Genomic DNA, 26,309 nt, shown 5'->3' on the forward strand with positions numbered 1-26,309 from the left:
CTAGGCCCGCCGCCCCTGCTTCACCGACAGAAGTGATACACATACGCACGGACCTTCAATTATGATTGTACGTATTGTGTTCAATGTTATCTCTATCCTGCTACCAGCCACCAAACCCTTAAATTTTCCACATTTCTTCACGTATGACTTTATACTTCTTGCGCATTTTTGCCCTTCCCGTAATTCGCTGCTTCGCATAACCAATGACTCTTGCAAGTCGCATTGCCAAATACTTTTCGAAGGTCCAGGCCAAAGCAAAGTACGCCAGGCCCAAAACCATGAGGAATAGTTTATAATCCCACTCCATATGACTGAGTTCCATTAGTTTCTTAATCCACTGCGCAGGACCAACTACCATGTAAACAGTTATGATGAGCGCAGCCGCTATAGTGAGAGTGAAAGGCCCTGTTTAACGTTAGTGGTGTAATTTCTCTCATTCCGGAAGCTCCGTGCAACTCTCTCACAGTTCTTCGCACTATCCTGCCTGAACGGTGGGCCTGCATTCAAGACAACTCCGGATAATATATACTCAAAACAAGACGACAAAAAAAGTGCCGTGTTCTCCGAATTTTTAATATTTGGTTCGTCATGCCCGACCTTGGGCGGTTTGTACCATGCTTGCTCTCTTACGGCAAGAAAAGCGGCCCCTTGAATAAGCACGCAGATAGCCATGAGTCCAAGAAGGGGTGTCAAAACTTTGCGAGAAACGAGATCCGCGGTTGGCCGCTTGCGACACAGCAATGGAGCTGGTCCTGCCCAGCCCATAAGTATAGCGATGGGTAAAATGAGCAGCAGATCAATAAAGAGAAATTGAAAATCGCCCAAATTAGACGCCTTAGCATAGAGAAAGCTGACCGACGTGAACTGTATAGCCGAATACAAACTCATGTATTTGAAGCAACTGAAACTGGTCACGAGTGCCGCTCTCCCCTCCCTAATAATCATTAAAACTTGAGAAACAAGCCAAAACAGAGCAGAAAAGAGGTAAAAGACGGAGAGAGAGACAGAGAAGCTGACAGGAAGCGGGAAGCATACCTAATAACCTCAGGCACACACCGAATGTCGAATACACGAGACGTAAAAGGAGCGGCAACAGAAGCTTCTGCCTCAGAAAGGGATATGCCAACATCAGCGGCCTTTAAAGCACCACAATCGTTAGCCCCGTCGCCGCAGAAACCACAGCAAAAGTCGATGCTTTGTAGCTTTTCCACAAGTTCATGCTTTTCGTCCGGAGACATTCTAGCAAATATTTTCCCTCGGACGAGCATCTATTGAACAAGGTCAACTTCATATCATAGCACAAGGCCATTTAACACATACGCGTTGCAAAACATCCGGGGAGGAATAATCCACGATCCAACGAAACGCCTCTCCACTAACGGCTAGGGAAAAATTCTGCAGGTTCGAGATATCATATGGGAGGGAGACGTCTTCCTCGGGTGGTGCGGGGAGCGGCTTTGTGATAGGGTTAGAAGGGCATATTAGTCAAGTTCCCGCTATAGAGACTCACTAGCAAGTTTAGTTTGTCAAGACATAAGCGGCTGTTGTCGATGCTCTCCCACTGTAGCTCAGCCATAGGGTCACGAGCGTCTCCTAAACAATAGAAGTACGGAGATTAGCTATTTGTTCATGGCCTCATGTCGGGCCATGGTGTCCTACCTCGCACAAATCGGGGTACAAAACAGTGTGCCTGTCTATCCAGTAATCCCGACTCGCGTGCAACACTGATAGCTGTTAGAATATTATCTCCGGTAACCATTATTGTACCGATATTTGAATCCAAGAGTTCCTTCAGGACACCCTCCGTCGTAGGTTTCAACTTATTCTCAAAAATGATGAACCCGACGAAATCAAGATTGCTCTCAACCTCCAACCTGGTCATTTTTTGTGCCTTGACCCAACTAAGCTTGGGCAGATGTCTGGTGGCACAGCCAATCACTCGGTAACCTTTATGAGTATAGTATGAGAGCAAGTCGTCATATCCATCAGGAACTATCCAGGGTCAGTCAAGTCTCAGCGCGGTGACACAAGCACCGATAGCCAGGAACTACTAACAAGTTTCTGGGCGACAAATCTCTCTCATTGCCTCAGGGGCACCTTTGACAAAAATATCACCGCTTTTTTGACCAAAATGTCGCGTAATGACACTCGCTCTGCGGAGTTGAGATATAAACTCAAAGGACTTCAAGACACCTAGCTCGGTAGAATTCTTCCTCCTTCTATGTCAGTGGTGAAATTAATCGTTGAAGGGGCCGGGGGTTACGTACATCTGGTGGACGAGCAATCGATGGCGTCAGTCCGCTTTGTTCATCATCATCACCCTCCACGGCTCTATGTTTTCCCTCTTCAAACGACCAGCCAGTGAATTCGAACATCTTTTGATCCAGGGGATCACCAACGAGGTCTCCGTCAACTGATCTGAGAGAGTGGCATGTTGCCATTGTGTAAAGTGCCGCTTGGACAGTGTTCTTGTTTTTGGGCGCGGTGCCCCTATTTCCAAGGACAGGTGCTCGAGACAAGAGCTCGCTAAACTGTTTGCCTTCTCCCAAGCTGATGCGGAGTCCGAGAACATCGAGGCCATCCTCTGTCAATGTGCCTGTTTTATCAAAGCACATTACGTCGATTTTTCCCCCCACGTTAACTCTCTGCGGACTGATGCAGAAAATCTGCTTTTTCTTCAGGCGCGATAAGGCAAAGTTCGTGCCAATTGTCAGTGTCGCCGGTAGAGCAGGTGGTACAACGATCGTGATTAAGTCAAGAGCACGAACAATAATAAAGTGCCATGCAAGTTCCAGCCTTAGAAAATTGACAAACGACATGATAAAGCCCAGCATGGCAACAATGGCCATAACACTAATATATCTGAAGGAATCTCGGTAGAATTTAAAACCCGAGGGCTTGGGAAAAAGCATGGACCGTACCAGAGCCCCTTTGGTAGTGTTGAACCCTGTTCTAACAACAAGAGCTAAAGCCACGGCATCTTCATCTTGGCCCTCCTGGGGTCGTCTAGTCCGAATTATTTTCGTTCCACAGTATAGGAAATGCCGTGCAATCTCAGGAGATACTGAAGCAGCCGCGAGGTCCATGAAACACAGCGTTTCATCCGTAGCGGGGATCTTAGAAACTGGGACGGACTCGCCTACTCCCGTCAGATGTACTCCATATTGACGTAAATTGTCATCCCTTACCAGTAAGCATGCTTTCATTGACAATACAGTCACCGGTGAGCAAGAGACTGTCACTTGGGAATTGTGACAAATTCGGGTCGCTCAATTCATAAATATCTCCCGGGACCAGGTCGCTGGACGACACGTATTTCCCTGTATGTGTATTAGTATTTCTGTCCTGATGAGGTCATGGGTTCATTTAAAAGCCATACAAAATCCGTTTCTGAGAACTCGTACATCGCATTCGAACCGGGAGATTTCACGAAGGCGCAGCATTGTCTGGTGATATTAGCTCGGGTTTCTGCCTGTTTTTGGTTTGTGAACTTACAGCACGTGTCTCGATTAGCGTCGCAGATATGCTGGCTACGGACATGATGAATATGCAGGCAGCATAATAGTAGTAAGAGTCCAGAGACCAAAGAATCAGGCTACCAATCTGAAATATATAGAAGGGATGAAGGACCTAGTCAACTCCAATTAGTCGTGCTCAATGATTCATCCTTGCTGGTACAGGGATCAAAAGGGCTCGATACCTCTTCTACGAGTAGTTGACTAATGGTTTTCTGTTCAATATCTATCAGGTTGTTACCAAAGATGGCTTCACGTATAGTCTTGTCGTCGCTGTCCAAGCCTGATCGAACAAGTCGTGCGTCTGTCCATTCTGGATCTTTCCATCCAGCAGACATAACAAATTGATCTTTGATCGGATGAAAATAAAGTCGAACATAGCGGTAATCCAGCGAACGAAGATGGTCTATAAGTGGGTCGTTGTCATCGTCGAGGCTGTTGAGAAATGGCTTCTCCGGTATACCAAACACCGATGAGACAGGTCTACCATATTCTTGGGTCGTGACCTGGATGATGCTCAACTCACCCCATTGGTTTTCAATGACTACCCAATCGCAATTCCTTAACGAACAGGGCCGTCCAACAATGGAGATATACCAACGTGGCAGCCAGCGAAGGAGCAGAAATGCAAGCCCGCCAGTAAGGAAGCACAGGGCTGTGTAGATCAAAAAACCTGCTGTACTCGTCCGGAAACCGGCTACGACGATGGTCAGATCCTCGTTTGCCATGTACACCTTCTGGCTATTTCGCCCTTCGGCGCGAGCACTGGCAACTGTGGCCGTGCTGTCTCTACGGAGAAGGTGTGCGTGAACGGAATCTCGCGACTTTGCTGACGAACGACGCCTTAGCATGTAATCATCGTGAGTTGCCAAATATTCTCGGTCCGCTGAGTCCTCCTCGTCCTCGATGCCAAACTCGAGGTCGCCGAGATCGCTAAGGCTCCGCCTAACAAAACTTTCACTTAGGTCGGTAAAGGCGCCTGGCTGTTCCTCTCTTTCTCGTATCTCGGGCTCCTCGTAATATGTGAAGCTTGCTGTCGAGCCAGCACGGGCTCGGCGGTGGGAGAATGCAGAAACACTGCTGGGTAGACTTTCGGCCACAGGGCCTGAGTAGAGCTATGAACCAGGCAATTAGTTGAATGAGCCGAGTAGATGGCCTTCTTCGTCATGAGATGGGTACCTCGTCGTGTGCCATTTCAACATCTTCGAATACACTGGAGCTGCTCTGGTTGGAGTTCAGGCGATATAACGTCGTTGGTCCGCTGGCGACAGACGTGCCGTCGCCGCGACTCAACCTATGTGCTCTGTCATGATCCATCACCTGATCTCGCTCTTTACACGTCCACGTGGCATATCTGGGAGCTTCAGTTCGGCGTCTTCACTTGCAATTAACGGCGGTCAAGGCTACGATAGCCAACTTATGGTAAGAAGCGTCAACAGGTATAAATGTGGTTCTGGCATTGGCGATTAGAAAACATGGTTGTGCAGGCTCACTAGCTAGCTCCAGAACTTGCCCAAGGGTCAACTGGTAAGTTAGTTAAATACCTACCTAGGTACCTAAGGCAGCTAACTAACGTTACTAGGTAGATCTGGCGCGAAATTAGCCCACCCCCGCTGACATGGAATAAATGATGTCGGTACGTACGGAGTACTCTCTCCAGCTTTGGCCTGTTGAGCCGCAATTGCATTCAATCCCAGGCTGCGCGGAGCGAACTCACACTTTTAGTCCATCGCCAGTAATGTTATGGTACATTCACATGGTATTATGTTTACTCTGTAGTCCGCTTTGTTAGCCAGCGTTTGGCGCTGATGGTGGGCCGAGTCAGGTAAAGTTCGTACATTACTCCGTATTATTATTCGAATACCTGAGCGCCTAGTTAGTTCTCTCTCTGCTCCCACCACTACCCTATGGCTCACCCTTATCTTTTTCATTTTTTTTTTCCCCTTACAGACACTGCGAGTAGAGGGGCTTTGGATAGCACGGTTGCTACCCCATTACACCGCTGAACCTTACGTACCTACTAGTTATGTACCGGTTGGCATATGAAAATATACCCTAGGTAGCAGAGATGTATCCCGCCGATAGCTCGATTCAAGTCGTCCACCTGTATTCAGTGTTCGGATCAACAAACGACTCCGACCATTGTACAAGCCCCGGAGGTGTGACTGAATGGCCATAGTAGGCGCGATAATATGGATCACCCTGTCAACGGACGGCGTATGCGCCTCGTTTCCAGGCTAATAGTCAAAGGGTGTGATATCTCTACTGCCGGCGGGTCTAGAAAATGACGGAGACAACAATGACGGTGTGAATTACTCAATAGGTACATATGAATGCTTTCACACGGGAATTGTTATTTGTGAGGCGGCCTGCCGGAACACTGGCACTATGCGAGGATTGTGCATTGTGCTCCAAATTCGGAAAACTGGCGTCGATTCCCTTCCTCCCTTCAACTCGAACATTTGACTTCACTGTTTGCTGAGTGACCTAAGGAGTCGTCGGGTTCTGAGTAGTTTTTGACTGGGCTGCTTGTATTAGGTCTGTCCGGGCCTGGCCCAACAAGCTGAACTCCCACCAGACCACACCGCGCCCATTTTTTTTTTTTTTTTTTTTTTTTTTTTTGCCCGCGAGCCTCCCCACCGAAATTTAGCCAACCGCCAAAAGAGCGGGCTCACTTGTCTCAACCTTCCCCTTCCCCATCCTCCACATTCCCTTCACAAACCTCGCTCTTCCACCATCTACAAAGTCCGCTTGCTATTAGAACACATCGTGTTTCCGCTCAGCAAGCAAAATGGCCGAACCGATTAGAAACAAGCGACCCGATTTGACGGCTCCGTGAGTAATCTCTGCCCAAGCACAAATCTGCCTCTCACCAAACTTACCCCACCTCCAGTACGCCTCAGAACACACCAGCTACCAATGCGCCCATCTCTTCCCACGCTCAGCAACCTGGCGTGGCTAGTATCATAGAAGGTAAACCCCTATACCTTTAAGTCCAACCTTCGATCGTTGATTATTCAACTACTTCTATAGAGGACATGGATCGCGCCGCTGCCGCAGCGATTTTCGCCCAGAACCCCAAACTGGTCCAAATGATTCAGGGCCGCCTGGGCTCGCTTATTGGCCGTTCTTCGGGATATATCGAGTCACTTCCCCCCGCCGTTCGCCGCCGAGTTGCTGGTCTGCGTGGCGTCCAGCAGGAGCACTCAAAGCTCGAAGATGAATTCCAGAAGGAAGTTCTGGAACTAGAGAAGAAATATTTCGCCAAGTTCACGCCGCTCTACGAGAAGCGTGCGGCCATTGTAAATGGCCAGACGGAGCCGACTGAGGAAGAGGTCAAGGCTGGTAGCAACGAAGATGAACAGCTCGGGGTTAATACTTCAGGTACATCCGATGAGAGTGCACCGAAGCAGGGCGATGTTCCCGAGGATGTTGCTGGCATTCCCGAGTTCTGGCTATCGGCCATGAAGAATCAGACGACGCTCGCCGAAATGATCACCGACCGCGATGAGGCCGCACTCAAGCACCTGACTGATATTCGCATGGAGTATCTTGACAAGCCTGGTTTCCGTCTCATCTTCGAGTTTGCAGAGAACGAATTCTTCACAAACAAATCTATCATTAAGACCTATTTCTACCAGAACGAGAGCGGTTATGGTGGTGATTTTATTTACGACCATGCAGAGGGTGACAAGATCGAATGGCGCTCTGGCAAAGATTTGACCGTGCGCGTCGAAGCTAAGAAACAGAGAAACAAGAGTAAGATCCAAAATCTAGACGTCGCGTGAATCGCAATGCTGACAATGAAACAGACACTAACCAGACCCGTATCGTGAAGAAAACGGTTCCCACTGAATCGTTTTTCAACTTCTTCTCACCACCACAAGCCCCCAATGAAGACGATGTAGAGGACGAAGAAGCCGTGGCCGATATCGAAGATCGATTAGAGCTTGATTACCAGCTCGGTGAAGATATTAAGGAGAAACTTATTCCTCGGGCCATTGATTGGTTTACCGGTGAAGCTCTTGCCTTCGAGGACGACTTTGATGAGGATGACTTGGATGGTGAGGATTTTGACGATGACGAGGACGATGACGAGGATGACATGAGCGAGGATCATGATGAGGACGAAGAGTCTGACGAGGAAGTAAGTTTGCGTGCCTGATTTTCCCTGGTTTATCAGTCATCTAATCAAGTGCTACTAGGATGAGTCCGGAAAGCCCAAACAGGAGGCTGCTGAGTGCAAGCAAAGCTGAGCAAATATGGTGTTAAGAGACTGATAGTTGTGTGACTTATTATTATTATTTTCTTTTGCCTTTTTGAAACATAGTCTTGACCACCAGTATGAAGTACTGGGCTGGTCAGTTGCATGACCAAATAATACGGCGACTGGCACGCTTGCCTGTAACGAATGTCGCAGACGGGGAATATGATGCTGGTGTATCAAGTGATGGAGGCTTACGGATTAGTTCAGAGGGCTTTGAATTGATTTCATAGACACACAAGGGGGGCTTATGACGATCGGCAGATATGCCTCTTTCTCTTTGGGAAGACAGTGACAGTTACTTCAATTGCGACCAACTCCATACTTCGGCAAGAGCATCGTACAACTTTGATGACCAGGCATGGGATGACCCAGCAGTACTAAACCTATTGATGGATTGAAGCAGGAGCTGAAGCACGGGCATCTGTTCCATTTGACTCTGCGTTCTTGGAGGACAACTGCGCGTACTGAAGCATGTTAATCGAATAGAATGAGCTCCAATGTTTACGATATTGTTACGCTACCAGCGAGAGTATCACAGGATAATATAATGGGAAGTGTAATGACTCAGCCCCTTCGTCGTCCAAAGAAATGTGCTAGATATTTCCTGCTTCGAAGAGACGAACGCAAGATGCATGAATTCAAATCAAAAGGGAGGGTCAGTGATCGAATCCACGTCGAATCGACAGCTAACATACCAACAATACCAGCGCTGGCCAAACCCGTCAATTCCGTCCGTCGCCGGCGATCCGTCCGAGGCGTGAATTAACTGCATGCAGGATTATGTCTCCGGATGGAGCCCGCAGACGGTGAGGCGAACTCGTAGCGGTACTTCTAAAAGGGGAATCGCGCAGTTTTGGCTAGGGCCACTTGGAAGAGAAAACAAGCCATTTCAACCAGAATACAGTGAAATATGTATTAACCAACTATTTAATCAGATACATAATAACAAAGAATGTAATATATTTGGCTTTAGGTATTTGGGCGGAAAACAGAAACCTCGAATTGAAAACATTGCTCTCTGTATACGTATATAAACGCTGCAATGGAACTGTCCCTCACCAAAAAAATGGTATTCTGAAGGCACGGAGCGCCACTGTCAAAGGAACGGATACATACCTACCTAGGTACCTAGTAGCTAGAGTGGTCCACTGGACCAACCTTGTGTCACAGAGGGTGACACATTTTCTTGCTTCCGACGTCCGTAGATCGGAGCACTAGTCTCGAGTGCAAGGGGTCTCTACGTCCAGAAAGGGGACAGATAGGTTGACGGGGCACCAATAGGATTTCACTACGCTCAGTGACTGGCAGAACTAGTTAAACTCTTGTGGGATCGGATCGCGCAACCTTGTTGAGCAACACAGGCTTTTTTTTTTCTGGCCCACGAGTCATACAGTCTGGTACTTTGCCAGGGTGTTCATGAAATGGCGACCTACTTCATGCCCCAATTCGCACCACGCTTTTGTATTGTCGTGACTCTTGATTTTGGTAGACGTATGGGAGAGCTATTCCAAGATGGAAAAAGTCTGTCTGCAATGGCTACATCATCCGCTTTCACACTATGTATGCATGTACAATACTGCCGGGTCTACTTACTTCAAGCCCACCCAATCGTAGTGATATGAAGTTTATGAGCGCCATCCCTTTGAGTGTGCGCAGGTGCCTGTTATGTATATACTCCACTTTTCTCTAGTACTTGCTAAGTACATCGTTCATAACAGGGTAGCCACTTATATGCTTGTAACTTCTAGTATATAAGGCACTTTATTGACCATATATATTCTTAGGTGACTTAAGTATCTTTTAATCTCATGTCTTTAATTGGTTAACATCCTTGGTCGTTACCAAAATGGCACCTGCGCACACTCAAAGGGATAAGGGTGTACCTCACAACAAGGGTGGATGTGTAATACAGGGTCTAACCTGAAGGAATTACCTCAAAGGGACAGCTAAGGGTAACCACAACCAGTTTGTGTCCGACTGAACAGTCAGGAGTGGCGCCAGACCTGGAGGCGCTCCCAACATAATCCGGCGCGACCGGCCGTGTCAAATCGTCGTTCTCTGTTCCGAGTCCTCAGTAAGTCTGGTACGGAGTACTTTCAGTACGTACTAGGGTCTGGTACTTTGAGCACCTGGTAGGTATACTGGACGCTGCCACCGAAGCCCCCAGGTGCCAGCTGATGTTCAAATTTGCTTAAATACCTACGTATTTTCCGTCTGTAACATGCTCTACCCCGCCAAACCTTTACCTTCTCTTCTGTTGTTACGACATTGATCTTTTCGGACAGAGTTATCGTGTTGATATTACTTCGCCATGACGCCGCCCGTCGATATCCATACAGTGACTTCAAGAACGGTCTCTCATAGCTGGGATCCGAACAATTTGTCGACCTCCCCAACGGCCACTTTCCAGTCTCCGCCGTCTAGTTGGGGAGGGGCATTAGCTTATCGCGGCGCACCGAAACAGCTCAAACCTTTCAATACGCAGGATATTAAAATTCTGCTTTTAGAAAATGTCAACACCACCGGACAAGAGATTCTTCGAGGACAGGGCTATCAAGTCGAGGCGCTCAAAACTTCTCTTCCTGAGGATCAGTTGATTGCAAAGATTCGGTAAGTTCTGTTCAGCGTAAATCCGCCACCATTAGTCGAATTTCTACCCAAGGTTAAAATCACTGACTCCAAATTTATTTCGCAGCGATGTGCACGTTATCGGTATCCGATCCAAGACGAAATTGAACGAGCGCGTGCTGAGAGAAGCCAAAAATCTTCTGGTTATTGGCTGCTTCTGCATCGGGACGAATCAGGTCGATCTTGAATATGCTGCTCGCCACGGGATCGCAGTTTTCAACTCACCTTTTGCCAACTCTCGTAGCGTTGCGGAACTCGTCATTGCGGAGATCATCACCCTTGCACGTCAGCTGGGTGATCGCTCTTCTGAGATGCATCGTGGAACGTGGAATAAGGTTAGCGCTAAGTGCTGGGAGATTCGAGGCAAGACCCTAGGTAAGAAAACGTATCCGGAGCGATTATTATTTGTCCATACGGTGCCTCTCCATGGCTGCTGCGTCGAAGTAATGCGACACTTTGGATATTGACCAGCTTCCATAGGTATCGTCGGATACGGTCATATTGGTTCACAGCTTTCGGTTCTCGCGGAGGCCATGGGCATGAATGTGATCTACTATGATGTGATCACCCTAATGGCGCTCGGCACTTCTCGCCAAGTTCCAACTCTAGACAACCTTCTGGAAGAGGCCGATTTTGTCACTCTTCACGTGCCTGATCTTCCGGAGACTCGAGGGATGATTTCAACGGCTCAATTCGAACGGATGAAGAACGGGTCCTATCTCATCAACGCCAGTAGAGGCACTGTTGTGGACATCCCGGCTTTGGTGAAAGCAATGCGATCTGGACAGGTTGCAGGGGCTGCCCTTGATGTGTATCCCAGCGAGCCGGCTGCCAATGGTGACTATTTCACCAACAACCTGAACCATTGGGCAGAAGACCTCAGATCTCTGAATAACATCATACTTACTCCCCACATTGGCGGTAGCACAGAGGAGGCACAGCGTGCAATTGGTATCGAAGGTGAGCACGCGAATAGCAAGATGTTTCCATTGTCATGATACTGACTTGTCCAATTTTCAAAAGTCGCGGATGCCCTTGTTCGTTACATCAACCAAGGTATAACACTTGGAAGTGTGAACTTGCCTGAGGCCCAATTGAGATCTTTGACGCTGGATGAACCAAATCATGCCAGGGTAGGGACTCCTCCCCGTATTTCAGCAATGCCTTGTCTGAATACATAGTCATTCTTGTTCACTACCCTGTGCTCTTCCTTGACTAATATTTGTTGCTTTCCAGGTCATTTACATTCACCGCAATGTTCCTGGTGTGCTGCGCAAAGGTGAGCTGAACATACAACCCCCACCCCCACCCTAGACATCAAATTTGTCTGGGTTCAGAGGTGGCTACTAACCTGTTCCATAGTTAACGAGATCCTCGGCGACCACAACGTTGATAAGCAAATCAGCGATAGCAAAGGCGACGTAAGTCAAGGTTGCCGATGTATAGTTATAGTACTTGTCTAACATGACCTCACAAGGTTGCCTACTTGATGGCGGATATCAGCAATGTTCGCTACGAGGAAATCAAGGATATAAATGAAAGTCTAGAAGCACTGAGCTGTTCGTATCTCTGCGGTAGAATCACCATACGCCCAATTACTAACGTCGATGTGTCTTTAGCATGTATTATGACGCGGGTGTTATATTAGATGTCCGCATCCGAGGAGTTTACAGGGATATATGGGACGCCGCGCTCAACGCGCTGAATTCCTAATGAAGGCCATGACGACTGGCAACTGGGTTCTGATTGCAGGAACAGTCATGCTAAGGATTGGACCTTTGGCGTTGGGAATTATTATGGAAAAGTGATGGTAATGGATTGGCATAATTCGTACAGTTGAGCTCAACAACAACTTTAGCATAAAGTGATGAACTTTTTACGTTAAATCACTAAAATCTCGGCTATGGAGGATAGAGAAAAAAAAAAACAAGCCGCTTATTGTGTGCTATCTCTTTCATGACAACTTTCAACGAACGTTGGACGATGGTTTCTCCACAGGTAGATCATGGACACTGGACAATCACTAGACCTTCAATTTGCTTCAAGTCCTAGAGGCTTGGTGTAACTGGCTACTGTGTATTCGTTACGGAGTATTCTTTAAGGACCATCGGGTTTTGTTTCAGATTCCCACGGAGCTGGCAAAAGGCTGACCAAGTTACTCGGATTGAAATACAAGTGAGCGTGTACAGATACTCAAAGCTCCGAATACTTCTCATTGGCATTTCCAGGATGTGCCTTCTGGGACAGTAGTAAGTCTGAAATGCTGCACACCCATCGAGTTAAAATACCAGAACACCGTACAAGATGCCAATGAAGCCCTCGAGATGTGCTAATAATTCTGCGTGTCAAACTGTATAACACGTGCATTGTGCTGGAATTTTTGGCTTTGAGTCTCATTGGGATTGGAGTGCTCTGAGGTCTATGGCCGTCGGGCTACTCGGTACATCTGGTAATGCAGGAGGGCGAGAGGTTGGGCACGTGTCCACCACAATGGGGCAATGGAGGCAAAGATAGGCGTTCCGCCCGGAGACAAAAACATTGTGACCCAAAAATATATAGAGTACCAGACTTATGTATTGATAAAGCCTTTGGGCTTACAATTCTTATAGCCTCCCACTGTAGGTAGAGAGACTTGTTTCTCTATCAGATGGGGAGGTTACTGAAATGCAGTGACGACCCTCGCACAGACCTACCTAGTACCTCTATTGCTAGGGACTCTGGTGTGCGCCCACAATGGAGGCCTTTGAGCATCGAAGGAGCAAGCCCGATCTTTACTCAAAGGAGGAAAGAGCGTCCGTGTGTGGGAGGACCGAACACAAACAACTGTGCCCAGATTCCCCTTAGACTGCTAGGGACACAGGTACCCTCAGATGGTAGCAAGCAGAACGACCGCTCATGTTGACCACTTGACAGATGTCGATAGCGGTACGTTTGCGAAATGTACCAGAACATGCAAGACAATCTGATACAATGGCAATGCGCACTGAGAAATGGGGCCTCAGCGCATTAAGCCCCTGCATTAATGACCGGACTTCAAGACCCAGACCCAGTGCCACCAACCACCTAACCCCTGGCGGGCCTGGTCCAACCTGGAGAAGTTTGGAAGCGTGTTGCGGATCCGGTGGTTTTGCTATTCCGTAACAATCGCTGGCGTACCATCTGCACTTTGGCAGCTTTCACCGAACTCCTTGTTGGTCTCCTGTCGAAATTTAATCTTGTACTTTTAACTCTATGCCAAATCGCTTACCCTTCTAAAGGGTTGTTGGACTCTGGGCCTATTCTCTGCGTTTGGACTTTATCGGTCCTTGTAGACCGTCCCTGGCATTTGGAAGCTTGCCCCGTATTTTGGACCCGCCCCCCTTTATTGTATCCAAGTGGCTAAGACGTCGCAACTGCTCAGGGAGCTTCTTTGAAGCATCCTCCGTCCATGAAAGAACCATCACCCAAGTCACCTTCTTCACATTCCTAATAACACACGCCGTCGTCTTTTGTCGATTCTCAACCAGCGCCTTGCCTGGTAGTCATCCCTATGGCATCGACATACGACGTTGGCACGAGGGCGTGGCAGCCTGATGCTGCCGAGGGTTGGGTAGCCTCGGAGCTGGTCAGTAAAGACATTGACGGTTCAACAGCAAAACTTGTCTTTAAACTGGATAATGGCGAGGTATGTCATCTGTCCCCTATCAATAGAGCATTCATAATTTTATTTAAGGCCTTGGCTAACAGCTATTTTCCCTTTCGTTAGACCAAGACCGTCGAGGTTCCAGTCGATGCTTTACAAAGCGGAAATCATGCATCATTACCGCCCCTGATGAACCCTACGATGCTGGAAGCCAGCGATGACCTTACCAATCTATCCCATCTTAACGAACCTGCTGGTACGACTGCCCACTGGGATTTAGAGACATTCACCAAGATCGAATATTAAGCTGATATTATCCGCAGTGTTACAAGCGATCAGATTACGATATTTACAGAAGGAAATCTACACTTACAGTGGAATCGTCCTCATTGCAACAAATCCGTTTGCTCGAGTCGACTCTCTTTATGTACCGGGTATGGTACAAGTCTACGCCGGGAAACAGCGAGCGACCCAAGCTCCGCATCTTTTTGCCATCGCCGAAGAAGCCTTCATGTACGAATATGCTATATCTTTGCTCTACGACATCGCACGTACTAACGTCAAGAACTAATTCAGAGACATGATTCGAGATAACAAGAATCAGACTATTGTTGTGTCCGGCGAATCGGGTGCCGGGAAGACTGTAAGCGCCAAGTATATTATGCGGTACTTCGCGACCAGAGAGTCACCCGAAAACCCAGGAGCCCGCTCCAAGCGAGGTCCTGAAGCCATGAGCGAGACCGAAGAGCAGATCCTGGCTACTAACCCTATCATGGAAGCTTTCGGCAACGCCAAAACGACAAGAAATGATAATAGCTCAAGATTTGGCAAATATATTGAGATCATGTTCGACGAAAAAACGAATATTATCGGTGCTAAGATAAGAACGTACCTGCTAGAGCGATCGCGTCTGGTCTTCCAACCCCTCAAAGAGCGAAACTACCACATCTTTTACCAGCTTGTCGCCGGTGCCTCTGACAGCCAACGTCAGGACCTTGATATCCTACCCATTGAGCAGTTCGAGTATCTCAACCAAGGCAATTGTCCTACTATTGACGGTGTGGATGACAAAGCTGAATTCGAGGCTACCAAGAAATCTTTGCAGACGATTGGCGTCTCAGAGGCTCAACAAAATGACATCTTCAAGCTTCTGGCTGGTTTGCTGCATCTTGGTAATGTGAAGATCACAGCGTCCAGAACCGACAGCGTTCTTGCGCCAACAGAGCCGTCGCTGGAGAAGTCCTGTGCCATCCTCGGAGTCGATGCGCCTGAATTCGCCAAATGGATCGTCAAGAAACAGCTCATCACTCGAGGCGAGAAAATCACATCAAATTTGAGCCAAGCTCAAGCCATTGTTGTGCGTGATTCAGTTGCCAAATTTATCTACTCAAGCTTGTTCGACTGGCTAGTGGAGATTATCAACCGTAGTCTGGCTACTGAAGAAGTTCTCAACCGTGTGAAATCCTTTATTGGCGTCCTGGATATCTATGGATTCGAACATTTTGCTAAAAATTCGTTTGAGCAATTTTGTATTAATTACGCCAATGAGAAGCTGCAACAAGAATTCAATCAACATGTGTTCAAGCTGGAACAAGAAGAATATTTAAGAGAACAGATTGACTGGACATTCATTGACTTCTCGGACAACCAGCCCTGTATCGACCTCATTGAAGGCAAATTGGGTATATTGTCCCTCCTGGACGAAGAGTCCAGATTGCCCATGGGCTCGGACGAACAGTTTGTTACAAAACTTCACCATAATTTTGCGACAGACAAGCAGCACACGTTTTTCAAGAAGCCTAGATTTGGGAAATCCGCCTTCACTGTCTGTCATTACGCCATCGATGTAACCTACGAATCAGAGGGCTTCATTGAGAAGAATCGAGATACTGTGCCGGACGAACACATGACAGTACTCCGGGCTACTACGAACCCGTTTCTGAAACAAGTGCTTGATGCTGCCTCAGCTGTCAGGGAAAAAGATGTTGCTTCTGCTTCCTCAAATGCTGTGAAGCCCGCCGGTGGTAGGAAAATCGGGGTTGCCGTTAACAGGAAGCCGACACTGGGGGGCATTTTCCGATCTTCTCTCATTGAATTGATGAATACAATCAACAATACAGACGTTCATTATATTCGGTGTATCAAGCCTAATGAGGCCAAGGCAGCGTGGCAATTTGAAGGCCCCATGGTCTTAAGCCAGCTGCGTGCTTGTGGCGTTTTGGAGACCGTTCGCATTAGTTGCGCTGGATATCCTACCAGGTGGACATATGAAGAGTTTGCGCTCAGATATTACATGCTTGTGCATTCTGATCAGTGGACAGCAGAGATTCGTGAAATGGCTAATGCCATCCTCACAAAGGCTTTGGGTACAAGCACTGGCAAAGGGCTGGACAAGTATCAGCTGGGTCTAACCAAGATCTTCTTCCGCGCTGGCATGCTTGCGTTCCTGGAGAATCTACGAACAAGTCGACTAAACGACTGTGCCATTCTCATTCAGAAGAATTTGAGAGCGAAGTACTATCGTCGTCGATATCTGGAGGCTCGAGAGTCCGTTATTCGTACCCAGTCTGCTGGCAGAGCATATATTGCTAGAAGACAGGCCCAGGAGCTCCGCACTATAAGAGCAGCAACTACAATCCAACGTGTATGGCGAGGCCAGAAAGAACAAAAGAAGTTCTTGGCTATCCGCAAGGACATGATTCTCTTCGAGTCAGCAGCCAAGGGTTATCTTCGACGAAAGCAGATTATGGAGACCAGGGTGGGCAACGCCGCACTTGTCATTCAGCGGGCTTGGCGATCCCGTCGACAACTACAGTCCTGGCGCCAGTATCGAAGAAAGGTGACCTTGATTCAAAGTCTGTGGCGTGGTAAGCTTGCGAGACGAGGCTACAAGAAGATTCGGGAGGAGGCCCGCGATCTGAAGCAAATTTCGTACAAGCTGGAAAACAAGGTTGTTGAACTTACTCAGTCTTTGGGGTCGATGAAGGAAAAGAACAAGAACCTTGCGGCACAAGTTGAGAACTACGAAAGTCAAATCAAGTCGTGGAAGAACCGGCACAACGCACTTGAGGCGAGAACGAAAGAACTGCAGACGGAGGCGAACCAAGCGGGTATCGCAGTTGCGCGTCTACAGGCAATGGAGGAGGAGATGAAGAAACTCCAGCAGGCATTCGATGAGTCAACAGCAAATATTAAACGAATGCAAGAAGAGGAGCGCGACTTAAGAGAATCACTACGCCTGTCAAACACAGAACTGGAGTCTGCAAAGCAGACGAGCAATGACAGAGAAAAAGACAATGTCAGTCTCAGACAAGAGCTTGACGCTCTGCGTGACGCTTTGGAAGTGGCCAAGAGGACCGCTCCTGTCAATGGAGATCTCGCCAATGGTGCCCCGGCGACAGCATCGACGGGTACCGGACTCATTAACCTCGTTGCCTCCAAAAAGCCCAAGCGTAGAAGTGCCGGAGCTGAGCCCCGAGATTTGGATCGCTTCAGTGCCGCCTACAATCCTCGCCCAGTTTCCATGGCTGTCACAAACACTGCTCATCGTCAGAACTTGTCTGGGGCAACATATATTCCTGGGGTTGATAATATTGAAATGGAATTAGAGTCGCTTCTTGCCGACGAGGATGGCTTGAACGAAGAGGTGACCATGGGCTTGATTCGCAACCTGAAAATTCCCTCACCAAATTCAACCCCTCCGCCTTCCGACAAAGAAGTATTGTTCCCCTCTTACCTCATTAACCTAGTCACCTCTGAGATGTGGAACAATGGGTTTGTCAAGGAATCAGAACGTTTCCTAGCAAATGTGATGCAATCCATTCAGCAGGAGGTAATGCAACACGACGGGGACGAGGCAATCAACCCTGGTGCATTCTGGCTTTCCAACGTGCACGAGATGTTGTCGTTTGTTTTTCTTGCTGAAGACTGGTACGAGACACAGAAGACTGACAACTACGAATATGACCGCCTGCTTGAAATCGTCAAGCACGACCTCGAGAGCTTGGAGTTCAATATCTACCATACTTGGATGAAGGTCCTGAAGAAAAAGTTGCACAAGATGATTATCCCAGCTATCATTGAATCGCAATCTCTTCCTGGTTTCATCACCAATGAGAGCAATAGGTTTTTGGGCAAGCTTCTGCAGTCCAACTCTGCCCCGGCTTATAGCATGGACAATCTATTGAGCTTGCTCAACAGCGTCTTCCGGGCTATGAAAGCTTTCTACCTGGAAGACTCTATTCTCACACAGACGGTCACAGAGCTTCTTCGCCTTGTCGGCGTTACTGCATTCAATGACTTGCTCATGCGCCGCAACTTCCTCTCATGGAAGCGAGGCCTGCAAATCAACTATAATATTACGCGTATTGAGGAGTGGTGTAAGAGCCATGATATGCCAGAAGGCACACTGCAGCTTGAGCATTTGATGGTAAGCTGGTTTGATTTCGAATAAACAAAATTTGGCGATGAACATTTTACTGACATCCTTTACCATGGCTTAGCAAGCAACAAAACTTCTTCAACTCAAGAAAGCTACACTAAACGACATTGAAATAATCCAGGACATATGTTGGATGTATGTGCTGCTGTTGCTCTGAACTAAGAAAACGGTTGGCATTGCTCATGACTAACGCCCTTCTAGGCTCTCACCGAACCAAATCCAAAAGCTGCTCAATCAGTACCTAGTCGCAGACTATGAACAGCCCATTAATGGAGAAATCATGAAGGCTGTTGCCTCTAGAGTGACAGAGAAGAGCGACGTACTGCTCCTTCAGGCAGTTGATATGGACGATAGCGGACCCTACGAGATTGCAGAACCTCGAGCGATTACTGCGCTCGAGACTTACACCCCATCTTGTAAGCCATATTAGTAACTCGCGTCATGTTTTGCCTTGAGCTAACCTACCCACAAGGGCTCCAAACTCCTCGTTTAAAACGATTGGCCGAAATTGTCTCTGCTCAAGCTATCGCCCAACAAGAAAAGCTCGAGTATGGAAATGCCGACGAATTCGAAGGCCAAGACGACGATATTCTTGAAGCTGATGAAACCGCTGTTGAACCTGCACAATAAAAGACGTAAAATCATATACGCAGACTATGTAAGATTCGATTTTGCAAACAGTGGCTGGAAGATTATAGAAATAGAGGCTGTACATTTTATTGGGTTTGTCTTGGCCACGGGGTAGAGGATGCGTTGCTAGGCTGCTATGCTTACGACCCCAGTCAAGCTGTGTATGGATCTTTGAGGAGCTTGGCGCACACTATGACATGTCATGTATTGCAGATGTATGAGGGAAGATGTTGCAGCTTCAAGGCATTGGTTGCTGAGGGACTGTCGCCCACATATTCGGAAACGATCAGCTGTCTGGCAGATGTTAGGCACCTATCTATTGATGTAAATGTATGTCTAGCTATGACGACGTATTTTTGGGTCTCATTTTATAATAAGACTCTAGGGAACCCGCCTTTTGTCTTTTGTTTTTGTTTTTATAATGTATGGGATCTCGGGCTGGAGTAGCAAGTAGTATGGTACATGAAGATAGATATGCATTAAAGCGAAGATGCGCCTCGGTATAGGCATAGTATAAACTGTGGAGTTTTAAAGTACTGGGGCGGTACGGCTCCAGAATTCTCTTGACGAAATTTGACCGCTGACATTAAAACATATTTTGGGCTAAGGGATCCCAAATAATTGGGGAAAAAACACTTAGCCAACTGACAAGTCCATTTATGTACAGGTGTCACAGGAACAGGATGAGACAAAACCCGAACATCATTGTAACTGGAACCCCGGGTGTGGGCAAGACCACCCACAGCGAGAGTTTAGCAGAGCGAACTGGACTTCGACATGTCTCCGTGAACCAAATAGTCAAGGATAAGGAGTGCCACGAAGGTTGGAGTGACGAATATCAGAGCTGGATTGTGGATGAAGATAAAGTAAGAATAGCCCGCTCACTACCTAGAAACATCACTACGGCTGACTGCGAATACTTTTCTCAGCTACTAGATGCCATTGAGGAAGATGTCAAAGCTGGTGGCTGTATAATCGACTGGCATGCCTGTGACCTTTTCCCACGAAGCTGGATAGACCTGGTTGTGGTTCTGAGGGCGGATTCTTCAACCTTGTTTGATAGGTTGACGGCTAGGTGAGCTACATGGCGGACTCCAAATGTGCGGTGCCGTTCTGCCACAGTTTCTTTCTCTGTCATACATTTCTCAAAGAGCCAGAATTGGAAGGCTGATGCACCTTATGATAAACAGAGACTATGCCGAAGCCAAGCTTCAGGAGAACCTGGACTCAGAAATCATGGAGGTGTTACTTCAAGAGGCACGGGAGGCTTTTGATGAGGAGATTGTCATTGAGTTGATGAGCAACACCTCTGATGAGATGGAATCTAATGTAGACCGAATTGAAGCGTGGGTTAAGCAATGGAAGCTGGATAATGCTTCTGCTGGTAATGCTTTGAAGAGCAAGACCTGAAGGGCAAAAGGGCATAAGAGAAGATATTTGATAGACTTGAAAGTTGGAGCGACATCTGCTTTCTTTAGAAAATTGCAACAAGATATGAGCCATCACGACTAGGGGCTTTCTTTCTGGACATCCCACTGTGGATTATAGGTTCCCACCACTATTTTGGTATGCACATAACGGGGCCTCAGTTTTGTGTTTGCTCTCTTCTCGGAATGGACACAACACTAGCAGCACAGCTTCTGACAGTCTAGAAAACTGCTTCAAGTTAAACCACCATTCCTGTTCCGGGCATCTGGAACCTGAGCCAATAGTTTCCATCCCGAAATCGTGTACCTTTTCACGAGGTAAATGCCTACTCTTTATCCCACCTTTGGTCATCGACACTTGGCTCCCACTTGGAATGGACCTATTCGTTGGGGGAACACCTTCTTTTCCACACTAGTATGCTCACTATTTATGATCAACGATGTGCATAAGGGAGCAGAGATTGAATTTAGGGTATTGACAATATTCAGCAGGAATCTAGTTTTTACATGTGTATAAGACGACACTATGGCACCATGTGTTAATTTCGTCACCGGCAATTCTAACAAGCTTCGGGAGGTAAAGGCCATACTTGAGCCTGGTATCGAAGTCCGGAGCAATCCCATAGACATCGAGGAGGTCCAGGGTTCCATTGAGGAGGTAACCGAGTTCAAGTGTCGTAGGGCTGCTGAACTTGTGAATGGGCCCGTACTTGTGGAAGACACAGCCCTGTGTTTCAATGCTCTTGCAGGGCTACCAGGACCCTATATGTAAGACGACGACCTGAGTACCAGACCGGCAAATTCATTACATGGCTACCTGCTTCTTCTAACGACCCCTTGTTGGTTTGAGTGCAGTAAATGGTTCTTGGCGGGTATTGGCCACGAAGGTTTGAACAATCTCTTAGCTGCATACGCAGACAAGTCCGCCGAGGCTGTCTGTACGTTTGGCTATTCTGAGGGCCCAGGACATAAACCAATTATTTTCCAAGGGAGGTGTCCGGTGAGTTGTTTGTTTGTGCTTTCGATCTGTGCACTGTTTGTACAAGCAGCCAGCCAGCCAGCTAATCTTGTCCTGGGTCGAAGGGAAATATTGTCCCTGCAAGGGGGCCGACTCATTTTGGTAAGTGCCATCCCGTAATACATCAAAGCAGTTGATACTCAATTAAGTCAATAAAATCAGGCATAAACGACTGCTAATGAAACATTGTCTTGTAGGTTGGGATCCTATCTTCGAACATGATGGGAGAACGTATGTTAGCACAGAAGAACCTTCCTTACTACACTTTCGCACGCCCTATCCTTTCAAACGTCTTCAATTGAAGTCCTAAGCCTGGTGTTTCAATCATTATAGGTGTGCTAATTTGTCGGGCAATCCAGATTCGCTGAAATGGACGGGGCGGAGAAGAACAAGATATCTCACCGCAGTCGTGCACTTGAAAAGCTTCGGCAATGGTTTGAGGGCGAGCGCCAACAATAGTGAAGGCTTTTTATTGTATCGAGTCAAGGTCCCGGTATGGCTTCTTGTAGGCTTCATCGGAGAGCGAGCTGTTAGTACAAGTAGGCGAGAGTAGCACAAGGCGCCCCAAAATCAACACTCACAACAAAACCTCGAATTCTGGGTACTTGCTTAAGTATGTTTTCCCTCGCCTGTAAGGATCAACAAGAGAATCTGCCCTCGTGGCAATGTTTTTCAAGCCTTTGCTGGTGTGCTTTTTGATCGACTCTGGGTCCCGACTCGAAGGGTCAAACACATAGAGGCAGGACCCTCCGCCCAAGCTTCTTTCAAAGCCCACAACAGTGAGGGAGTGTCCTAATTGATTTGTCAATGTTCTCTTGGTTTGGAAGTATTGTGCATTGTCTCACCTACCCTGGTGCTGTAGGTAAATAGGTGGGAGATTTGTATGGCGCACTTTTTTCTCCAGCTTTGTGTCCCATTCCGCTGCAAAATATGCCTCTATTGCCTGTATCATGTTTTCCCACGCCTCTCCCGTCTCTACAGGGCGAAATGCCCTCACTACACATCTAGTACCAGAGTGAGTAAAGAAAATTTGTGCGTGGCAAGTGGTGATCATACGGAATTGCGAGACTGCTGAAAAGTGCATGTGCCTATCCGAAAAAGGCCGTCAGCAATGAAACTCTTTCCATAGAGCTTAATTGTGCGTCCTTGCCTCTGGTGTGCCAATGTATTTTCGGGTTCCTCTAATTCCCCCAGTTTCAAGCCGACCGTTTGAGTTGTGACCGAGATCCCAAGCCGACTCAATCAAGTCCTGAATCTGAAAGATTGAGGGAAGGCCGTCCTGGAAATGCTCGTGGCCTGATGTTCTGGCATTAATTACATAGGATGTCAGAGATTGAATGTTTCGATATCCACAAAATCCTCCTAGTTTCCCCTAAAGGTCAGTAATCATGTCAACTTCAAAGTGATACGCTTACCTTCTCGGCTCAACTTCGACACATGCTGCACGCAAGGGTGACAAAAATACGCATAGCTTATTGAATGACTCTTTTCCACAAGCTTCGCCAGGACCGGGATAACACCTACACAACATACTTAGCTGCCATGCTACATCCCATGTAGTAGGCCATGATCGGCCTCTTGTCGGCAGGCTTCTTACCATCAGTACAAATCTGGCCGCCTTTAGCTAGTCTTCTCGCTAGCCAGCTTGGCATTTCATCTTCATAGGCGAATTTCCCGAGGTGGTTCGTCTGTGATGGGGAAGTTAGTCGTTCCGTCTGGGCGATCCTTGAGCGTTGGGCCATGGACTTACTCCGAGTGATGGTGCCGATTGCTTCTTTCTGTTGCCACCCTGCCTCGTTTCACTCAGCCTCTCAACCTCTGGATTGATAGCAGTCGGTGCTCCCAAGGCGACGGGTTGCGCATTCTGCTTGCTACGGCGAGGCTTAAGACTTCTGGTATGCTGACTTCCTCTCCTCTGGCGTCGGAATATGTCTACCCATCCTGGCATGCTCACCGGCACTTTGGCTCCCCAGACGATCGCAAATCAAGACAAACAGTCGTATTGTCAGGAGTGCAGTTCGTCACTGAATCCAGTCTTGTTTGTGTAAGAATGAATACTGGGAGGCTGGTGCTGAAGGCCGAATGCTGAGCAGTTATGTGGCTCAGCCAACGTCGGGCGTTGGTAGCATACACCTGCGCCACCCTGCTAAACCACCAACGAACACCACTTGCGACTTGTGTCCATTTTAACGGATACACACAGAATTTTGCTGACGCCTGAGATTAAAATGTAATTTTACTTGTGCGACTACGAAATAGTCTCCTGGCTACCTGATTTTGTGCGTGGAACATACTTGCATCAGTTACATCCGACCAAGCTTCCACAATCCCTAAAGTAGCACATTCCATCTGTTTCGGCTCCACATTTACACAATACAGAACGAGCATCATGATGAAACGAGGGAAATCTTGTATAAGATTGTCTATCATGCCATTCCAGTATCCCATCTGCATAACGCGTATAATAGCACCAATGCATAGTCAGTTGCGGAAGCGCAGATGACAGTATGGTGAGGGCCCGGGCAGCTACTTTCCTCCCTTTGGTCGCTGAGGTAGAGATTTCTGTGAGGTAGACTCCTTTGACAACTCCTTGGCAAAAGGAATAAATTCTGGTGCTCCCGGGAGATACTTCCTGAGAGGTTCTGGTACTCTCAGCCCCTATTATGTGATTAGTTAGAAAATTTTGCTCCGTGAAAATATGTGGACTCTCTTTGCGGAGGGCTGGCTCAGCACTACTCACCTCCTCGGTCTGGTAATTCTCCAAAATGCAGCACATAGTTCTGGTCGTCGCACACAGCGTAGAGTTGAGACAATGAACATATTTCTTTTTGACATCAGTCTGCATCTTGGAGCCAAATCGTATCTCAAGGGCGCGAGACTGATAGTCGGTACAGTTGGAGCAAGAGACAAGTTCTTTGTATTCGCCTTGGAAGGGAAACCAGGCCTCCAGATCCAATTTCTTGGACGCCGCGTTATTCAATGCGCCAGACACAATTGACACAATCTGATACGGCAACTCAAGCGACTTGTAGAACTCCTCGGAAATACCTATCATATCATGGAAGGCATCCCAAGATTTTTCCGGATCCGTTAAGAGGAATTGTTCAATCTTTGCTCTGTCAGCGATGAAAGACCCTCAGTTGATACATGGTGCTGCGAGGTATGCCTTTACCTTTTCAAACTGGTGGACACGGTAAATACCCCAGGCATCTCTGCCATGGGAACCTGCTTCACGTCTGTAGCAAGTGCTGTAACCAGCATATCTGAGGGAGTCTATTGTTAATAATAGATCAAGTAGAAAATATGACGTTATTGCCCTAACAGCCCATGAACTTACTTGATGGGAAGGTTCTTGGGGATCAGCCATTCATCAGCATGGAATGCGGAAATAGGCTGTTCCGACGTAGCAATCAGGTACTTGTCATTTTTTGCTTCACCATCTGTCACTTTGTACAACTCCTCGTCGAACTGCTCAAGTTGAGCGGTCTTGCCCATGTAATCCTTGAGCATGAATTGCGGCGTCTGCAAGGGAGTATACCCTCGCTGGCTGAGGAATTCAAGGCCATAGTTGATTAGAGCCTGGTTCAAAAATACTCCCCACTGTCGTAAGAAGTAGCCACGGTGGCCAACTACCTTCACACCACGGTCGGGATCGTAGCCATCGAGTCTAAGAAGGACTTCATGATGAGAAAGAACATTACTGCGCTTCTCTACCGTGGCACCTTCTGGTGCCCATGTACGTTCTACCACGTTGTTGTCCTGTGGAATGGTGTTAAAATCACATCACGTTGGAGCCACATACACTCATGGATGGTACAAACCTCGTTATTGCTCACGGGCACGGAGTCATGTACGTAGTTGCCTACCGTCTTGATCTTGGCTTTGAGTAATGCATCTTTTTCGACAGCGGACTCTACCAATGCCTTCTTCTTCTTCTCAAGCTCACCTTTCTGCTTGAGAAGCTCATCCGCATCCTCCTTAGCCTAAATTGTAAACCGTTAGCGATAGTTCGGGGGATCACGCAAAGAAATAGAAGAGAAAGCGAAAGAAAAGGGAACGAAGGGTGTTTCCGTCGACAATTTAATCTTTGGCCTTGCCTAACCTTCTTCTTAGCTCCAATTTGCTTCTGAACATCATTGATCTTGCTGTTCACTTGTGTAGCGCTGTACTGGGCTAGTCGCGAACGACGGTGTTTTTGTCAGCTCGGGGTTGATTCTAGCTTCAAGTTGCGAGGGATTGATGGACTTACTTCTTCGGTGATCTTCAAAAAGGGCGATAATCTCGTCCACAACGTCGACATTGGCGGATCTGCGACGTTGAGACTCGCGAATCTTCTCCGGATCACCACCGCGCTCCGTGATAAAGTCTATAACATCAAGCATTTTGTAGATATTTGTTCGATTCGAGGACGTTCGCAAAGCTGGTATCGGAGCTTGGGTGTAATATCCCGGTCTTTCTGTCTGCTTGTTGTCGGTATTCTTAGAACCACACAGATTCCGTTGTTTTTGTGCGGAATATGTGACTATTTGGGGAGTTGAAGGCAATTCCCTTTCTTTTGAGTCACAGCTTGCACGAGACAGTTTGGTGAACAACCTAACACTCTCCCCGAATAGTCACCTTTTTTTTTGGTGGGGGAGAGGAGGGGCAGACTGTGTGTTGGTCGGTGGGGTCGAAAAGATATCAGGGGGTGGACAAAAACTTGAGCATGTGCAGCACATTGGCAGCAGAGCAGAAATGTGGCTGTGGCGGGGCGAGGCTGAT

General features: G+C 47.6%; 8 protein-coding genes across 10 annotated transcripts; 5 read left to right on the forward strand and 3 right to left on the reverse strand.

The window, feature by feature from the left end:
• Positions 1-21: 21 nt before the first annotated feature.
• On the reverse strand, positions 22-4,985 carry J3458_012852 (uncharacterized protein). The gene is made up of 13 exons (XM_066120155.1): positions 4,695-4,985; positions 3,701-4,630; positions 3,496-3,630; positions 3,380-3,446; positions 3,189-3,320; positions 2,268-3,139; positions 2,056-2,209; positions 1,660-1,992; positions 1,511-1,593; positions 1,321-1,455; positions 1,036-1,268; positions 465-934; positions 22-405 (listed from the first exon to the last, which is right to left on the reverse strand). Exons 1-13 carry the CDS (start codon positions 4,830-4,832, stop codon positions 119-121), a joined length of 3,969 nt encoding a protein of 1,322 aa, XP_065974790.1. The 5' UTR covers positions 4,833-4,985; the 3' UTR covers positions 22-118.
• Positions 4,986-6,155: 1,170 nt separating this feature from the next.
• On the forward strand, positions 6,156-8,511 carry NAP1_1 (histone chaperone). Its single transcript, XM_007810546.2, has 5 exons — positions 6,156-6,350; positions 6,409-6,488; positions 6,549-7,274; positions 7,328-7,662; positions 7,721-8,511. The coding sequence occupies exons 1-5, from the start codon at positions 6,307-6,309 to the stop codon at positions 7,769-7,771; spliced, it is 1,236 nt and encodes a 411-aa protein (XP_007808737.1). The 5' UTR covers positions 6,156-6,306; the 3' UTR covers positions 7,772-8,511.
• A 1,150-nt stretch (positions 8,512-9,661) lies between these two features.
• Positions 9,662-12,765, forward strand: SER33_1 (D-3-phosphoglycerate dehydrogenase 2). 3 transcript variants are annotated; one of them, XM_066120156.1, is made up of 7 exons: positions 9,662-10,392; positions 10,478-10,785; positions 10,891-11,370; positions 11,434-11,543; positions 11,647-11,689; positions 11,773-11,831; positions 11,888-12,765. In XM_066120156.1, exons 1-7 carry the CDS (start codon positions 10,094-10,096, stop codon positions 12,056-12,058), a joined length of 1,470 nt encoding a protein of 489 aa, XP_065974791.1. In that variant the 5' UTR covers positions 9,662-10,093; the 3' UTR covers positions 12,059-12,765. The 3 variants fall into 3 exon arrangements, with proteins under 3 accessions (XP_065974791.1, XP_065974792.1, XP_065974793.1); XM_066120157.1 differs by having other exon boundaries at positions 11,773-12,765; XM_066120158.1 differs by lacking the exons at positions 11,773-11,831; positions 11,888-12,765 and having other exon boundaries at positions 11,434-11,762.
• A 927-nt stretch (positions 12,766-13,692) lies between these two features.
• On the forward strand, positions 13,693-19,611 carry MYO2_1 (Myosin type-2 heavy chain 1). Its single transcript, XM_007810544.2, has 7 exons — positions 13,693-14,074; positions 14,156-14,288; positions 14,356-14,545; positions 14,609-18,461; positions 18,535-18,608; positions 18,675-18,889; positions 18,946-19,611. The coding sequence occupies exons 1-7, from the start codon at positions 13,940-13,942 to the stop codon at positions 19,101-19,103; spliced, it is 4,758 nt and encodes a 1,585-aa protein (XP_007808735.1). The 5' UTR covers positions 13,693-13,939; the 3' UTR covers positions 19,104-19,611.
• Positions 19,612-19,762: 151 nt separating this feature from the next.
• FAP7_1 (factor activating pos9) lies at positions 19,763-20,513 on the forward strand (the record flags this gene model as incomplete). The annotated part of the gene is made up of 3 exons (XM_007810543.2): positions 19,763-19,969; positions 20,033-20,178; positions 20,294-20,513. The coding sequence occupies 3 exons, from the start codon at positions 19,763-19,765 to the stop codon at positions 20,511-20,513; spliced, it is 573 nt and encodes a 190-aa protein (XP_007808734.2).
• Positions 20,514-21,056: 543 nt separating this feature from the next.
• On the forward strand, positions 21,057-21,850 carry HAM1_1 (nucleoside triphosphate pyrophosphohydrolase ham1; the record flags this gene model as incomplete). The annotated part of the gene is made up of 3 exons (XM_066120159.1): positions 21,057-21,298; positions 21,386-21,530; positions 21,746-21,850. 3 exons carry the CDS (start codon positions 21,057-21,059, stop codon positions 21,848-21,850), a joined length of 492 nt encoding a protein of 163 aa, XP_065974794.1.
• J3458_012858 (uncharacterized protein) lies at positions 21,319-23,496 on the reverse strand (the record flags this gene model as incomplete). Its single annotated transcript, XM_066120160.1, has 9 exons — positions 21,319-21,860; positions 21,951-22,058; positions 22,130-22,340; positions 22,398-22,552; positions 22,605-22,636; positions 22,699-22,910; positions 22,964-23,068; positions 23,146-23,236; positions 23,299-23,496. 8 exons carry the CDS (start codon positions 23,494-23,496, stop codon positions 22,031-22,033), a joined length of 1,032 nt encoding a protein of 343 aa, XP_065974795.1. The 3' UTR covers positions 21,319-21,860; positions 21,951-22,030.
• Positions 23,497-23,758: 262 nt separating this feature from the next.
• SES1 (Cytosolic seryl-tRNA synthetase) lies at positions 23,759-26,203 on the reverse strand. The gene is made up of 7 exons (XM_066120161.1): positions 25,798-26,203; positions 25,651-25,721; positions 25,370-25,531; positions 24,886-25,307; positions 24,721-24,811; positions 24,289-24,657; positions 23,759-24,206 (listed from the first exon to the last, which is right to left on the reverse strand). The coding sequence occupies exons 1-7, from the start codon at positions 25,928-25,930 to the stop codon at positions 24,075-24,077; spliced, it is 1,380 nt and encodes a 459-aa protein (XP_065974796.1). The 5' UTR covers positions 25,931-26,203; the 3' UTR covers positions 23,759-24,074.
• Between the last annotated feature and the right edge of the window lie 106 nt (positions 26,204-26,309).

The sequence above is a fragment of the Metarhizium acridum genome (assembly GCF_019434415.1).
Source record: "Metarhizium acridum strain ARSEF 324 chromosome Unknown scaffold_272, whole genome shotgun sequence".
Lineage (NCBI taxonomy): Eukaryota > Fungi > Ascomycota > Sordariomycetes > Hypocreales > Clavicipitaceae > Metarhizium > Metarhizium acridum.

What these genes read in the sequence shown, in the direction of transcription:
- SES1 (XM_066120161.1), bottom strand. Translation starts at nt 25,930, where the DNA reads ATGCTTGATGTTATAGACTTTATCACGGAGCGCGGTGGTGATCCGGAG. An exon ending in TTTTGAAGATCACCGAAGAA is followed by an intron (nt 25,722 to 25,797) that starts GTAAGTCCATCA and finishes GTTCGCGACTAG; the next exon opens with CCCAGTACAGCGCTACACAA. An exon ending in CCCAAGAACCTTCCCATCAA is followed by an intron (nt 24,812 to 24,885) that starts GTAAGTTCATGG and finishes AGACTCCCTCAG; the next exon opens with ATATGCTGGTTACAGCACTT.
- MYO2_1 (XM_007810544.2), top strand. Translation starts at nt 13,940, where the DNA reads ATGGCATCGACATACGACGTTGGCACGAGGGCGTGGCAGCCTGATGCT. An exon ending in CCATCTTAACGAACCTGCTG is followed by an intron (nt 14,289 to 14,355) that starts GTACGACTGCCC and finishes TATTATCCGCAG; the next exon opens with TGTTACAAGCGATCAGATTA. An exon ending in TGCAGCTTGAGCATTTGATG is followed by an intron (nt 18,462 to 18,534) that starts GTAAGCTGGTTT and finishes ACCATGGCTTAG; the next exon opens with CAAGCAACAAAACTTCTTCA.
- J3458_012852 (XM_066120155.1), bottom strand. Translation starts at nt 4,832, where the DNA reads ATGGATCATGACAGAGCACATAGGTTGAGTCGCGGCGACGGCACGTCT. An exon ending in TGTACCCCGATTTGTGCGAG is followed by an intron (nt 1,594 to 1,659) that starts GTAGGACACCAT and finishes TCTATTGTTTAG; the next exon opens with GAGACGCTCGTGACCCTATG. An exon ending in TTGACAAACTAAACTTGCTA is followed by an intron (nt 1,456 to 1,510) that starts GTGAGTCTCTAT and finishes CCTATCACAAAG; the next exon opens with CCGCTCCCCGCACCACCCGA.
- SER33_1 (XM_066120156.1), top strand. Translation starts at nt 10,094, where the DNA reads ATGACGCCGCCCGTCGATATCCATACAGTGACTTCAAGAACGGTCTCT. An exon ending in GATTCGAGGCAAGACCCTAG is followed by an intron (nt 10,786 to 10,890) that starts GTAAGAAAACGT and finishes CAGCTTCCATAG; the next exon opens with GTATCGTCGGATACGGTCAT. An exon ending in TCAGCGATAGCAAAGGCGAC is followed by an intron (nt 11,832 to 11,887) that starts GTAAGTCAAGGT and finishes TGACCTCACAAG; the next exon opens with GTTGCCTACTTGATGGCGGA.
- NAP1_1 (XM_007810546.2), top strand. Translation starts at nt 6,307, where the DNA reads ATGGCCGAACCGATTAGAAACAAGCGACCCGATTTGACGGCTCC. An exon ending in CGACCCGATTTGACGGCTCC is followed by an intron (nt 6,351 to 6,408) that starts GTGAGTAATCTC and finishes CCCCACCTCCAG; the next exon opens with TACGCCTCAGAACACACCAG. An exon ending in ACGAAGAGTCTGACGAGGAA is followed by an intron (nt 7,663 to 7,720) that starts GTAAGTTTGCGT and finishes AAGTGCTACTAG; the next exon opens with GATGAGTCCGGAAAGCCCAA.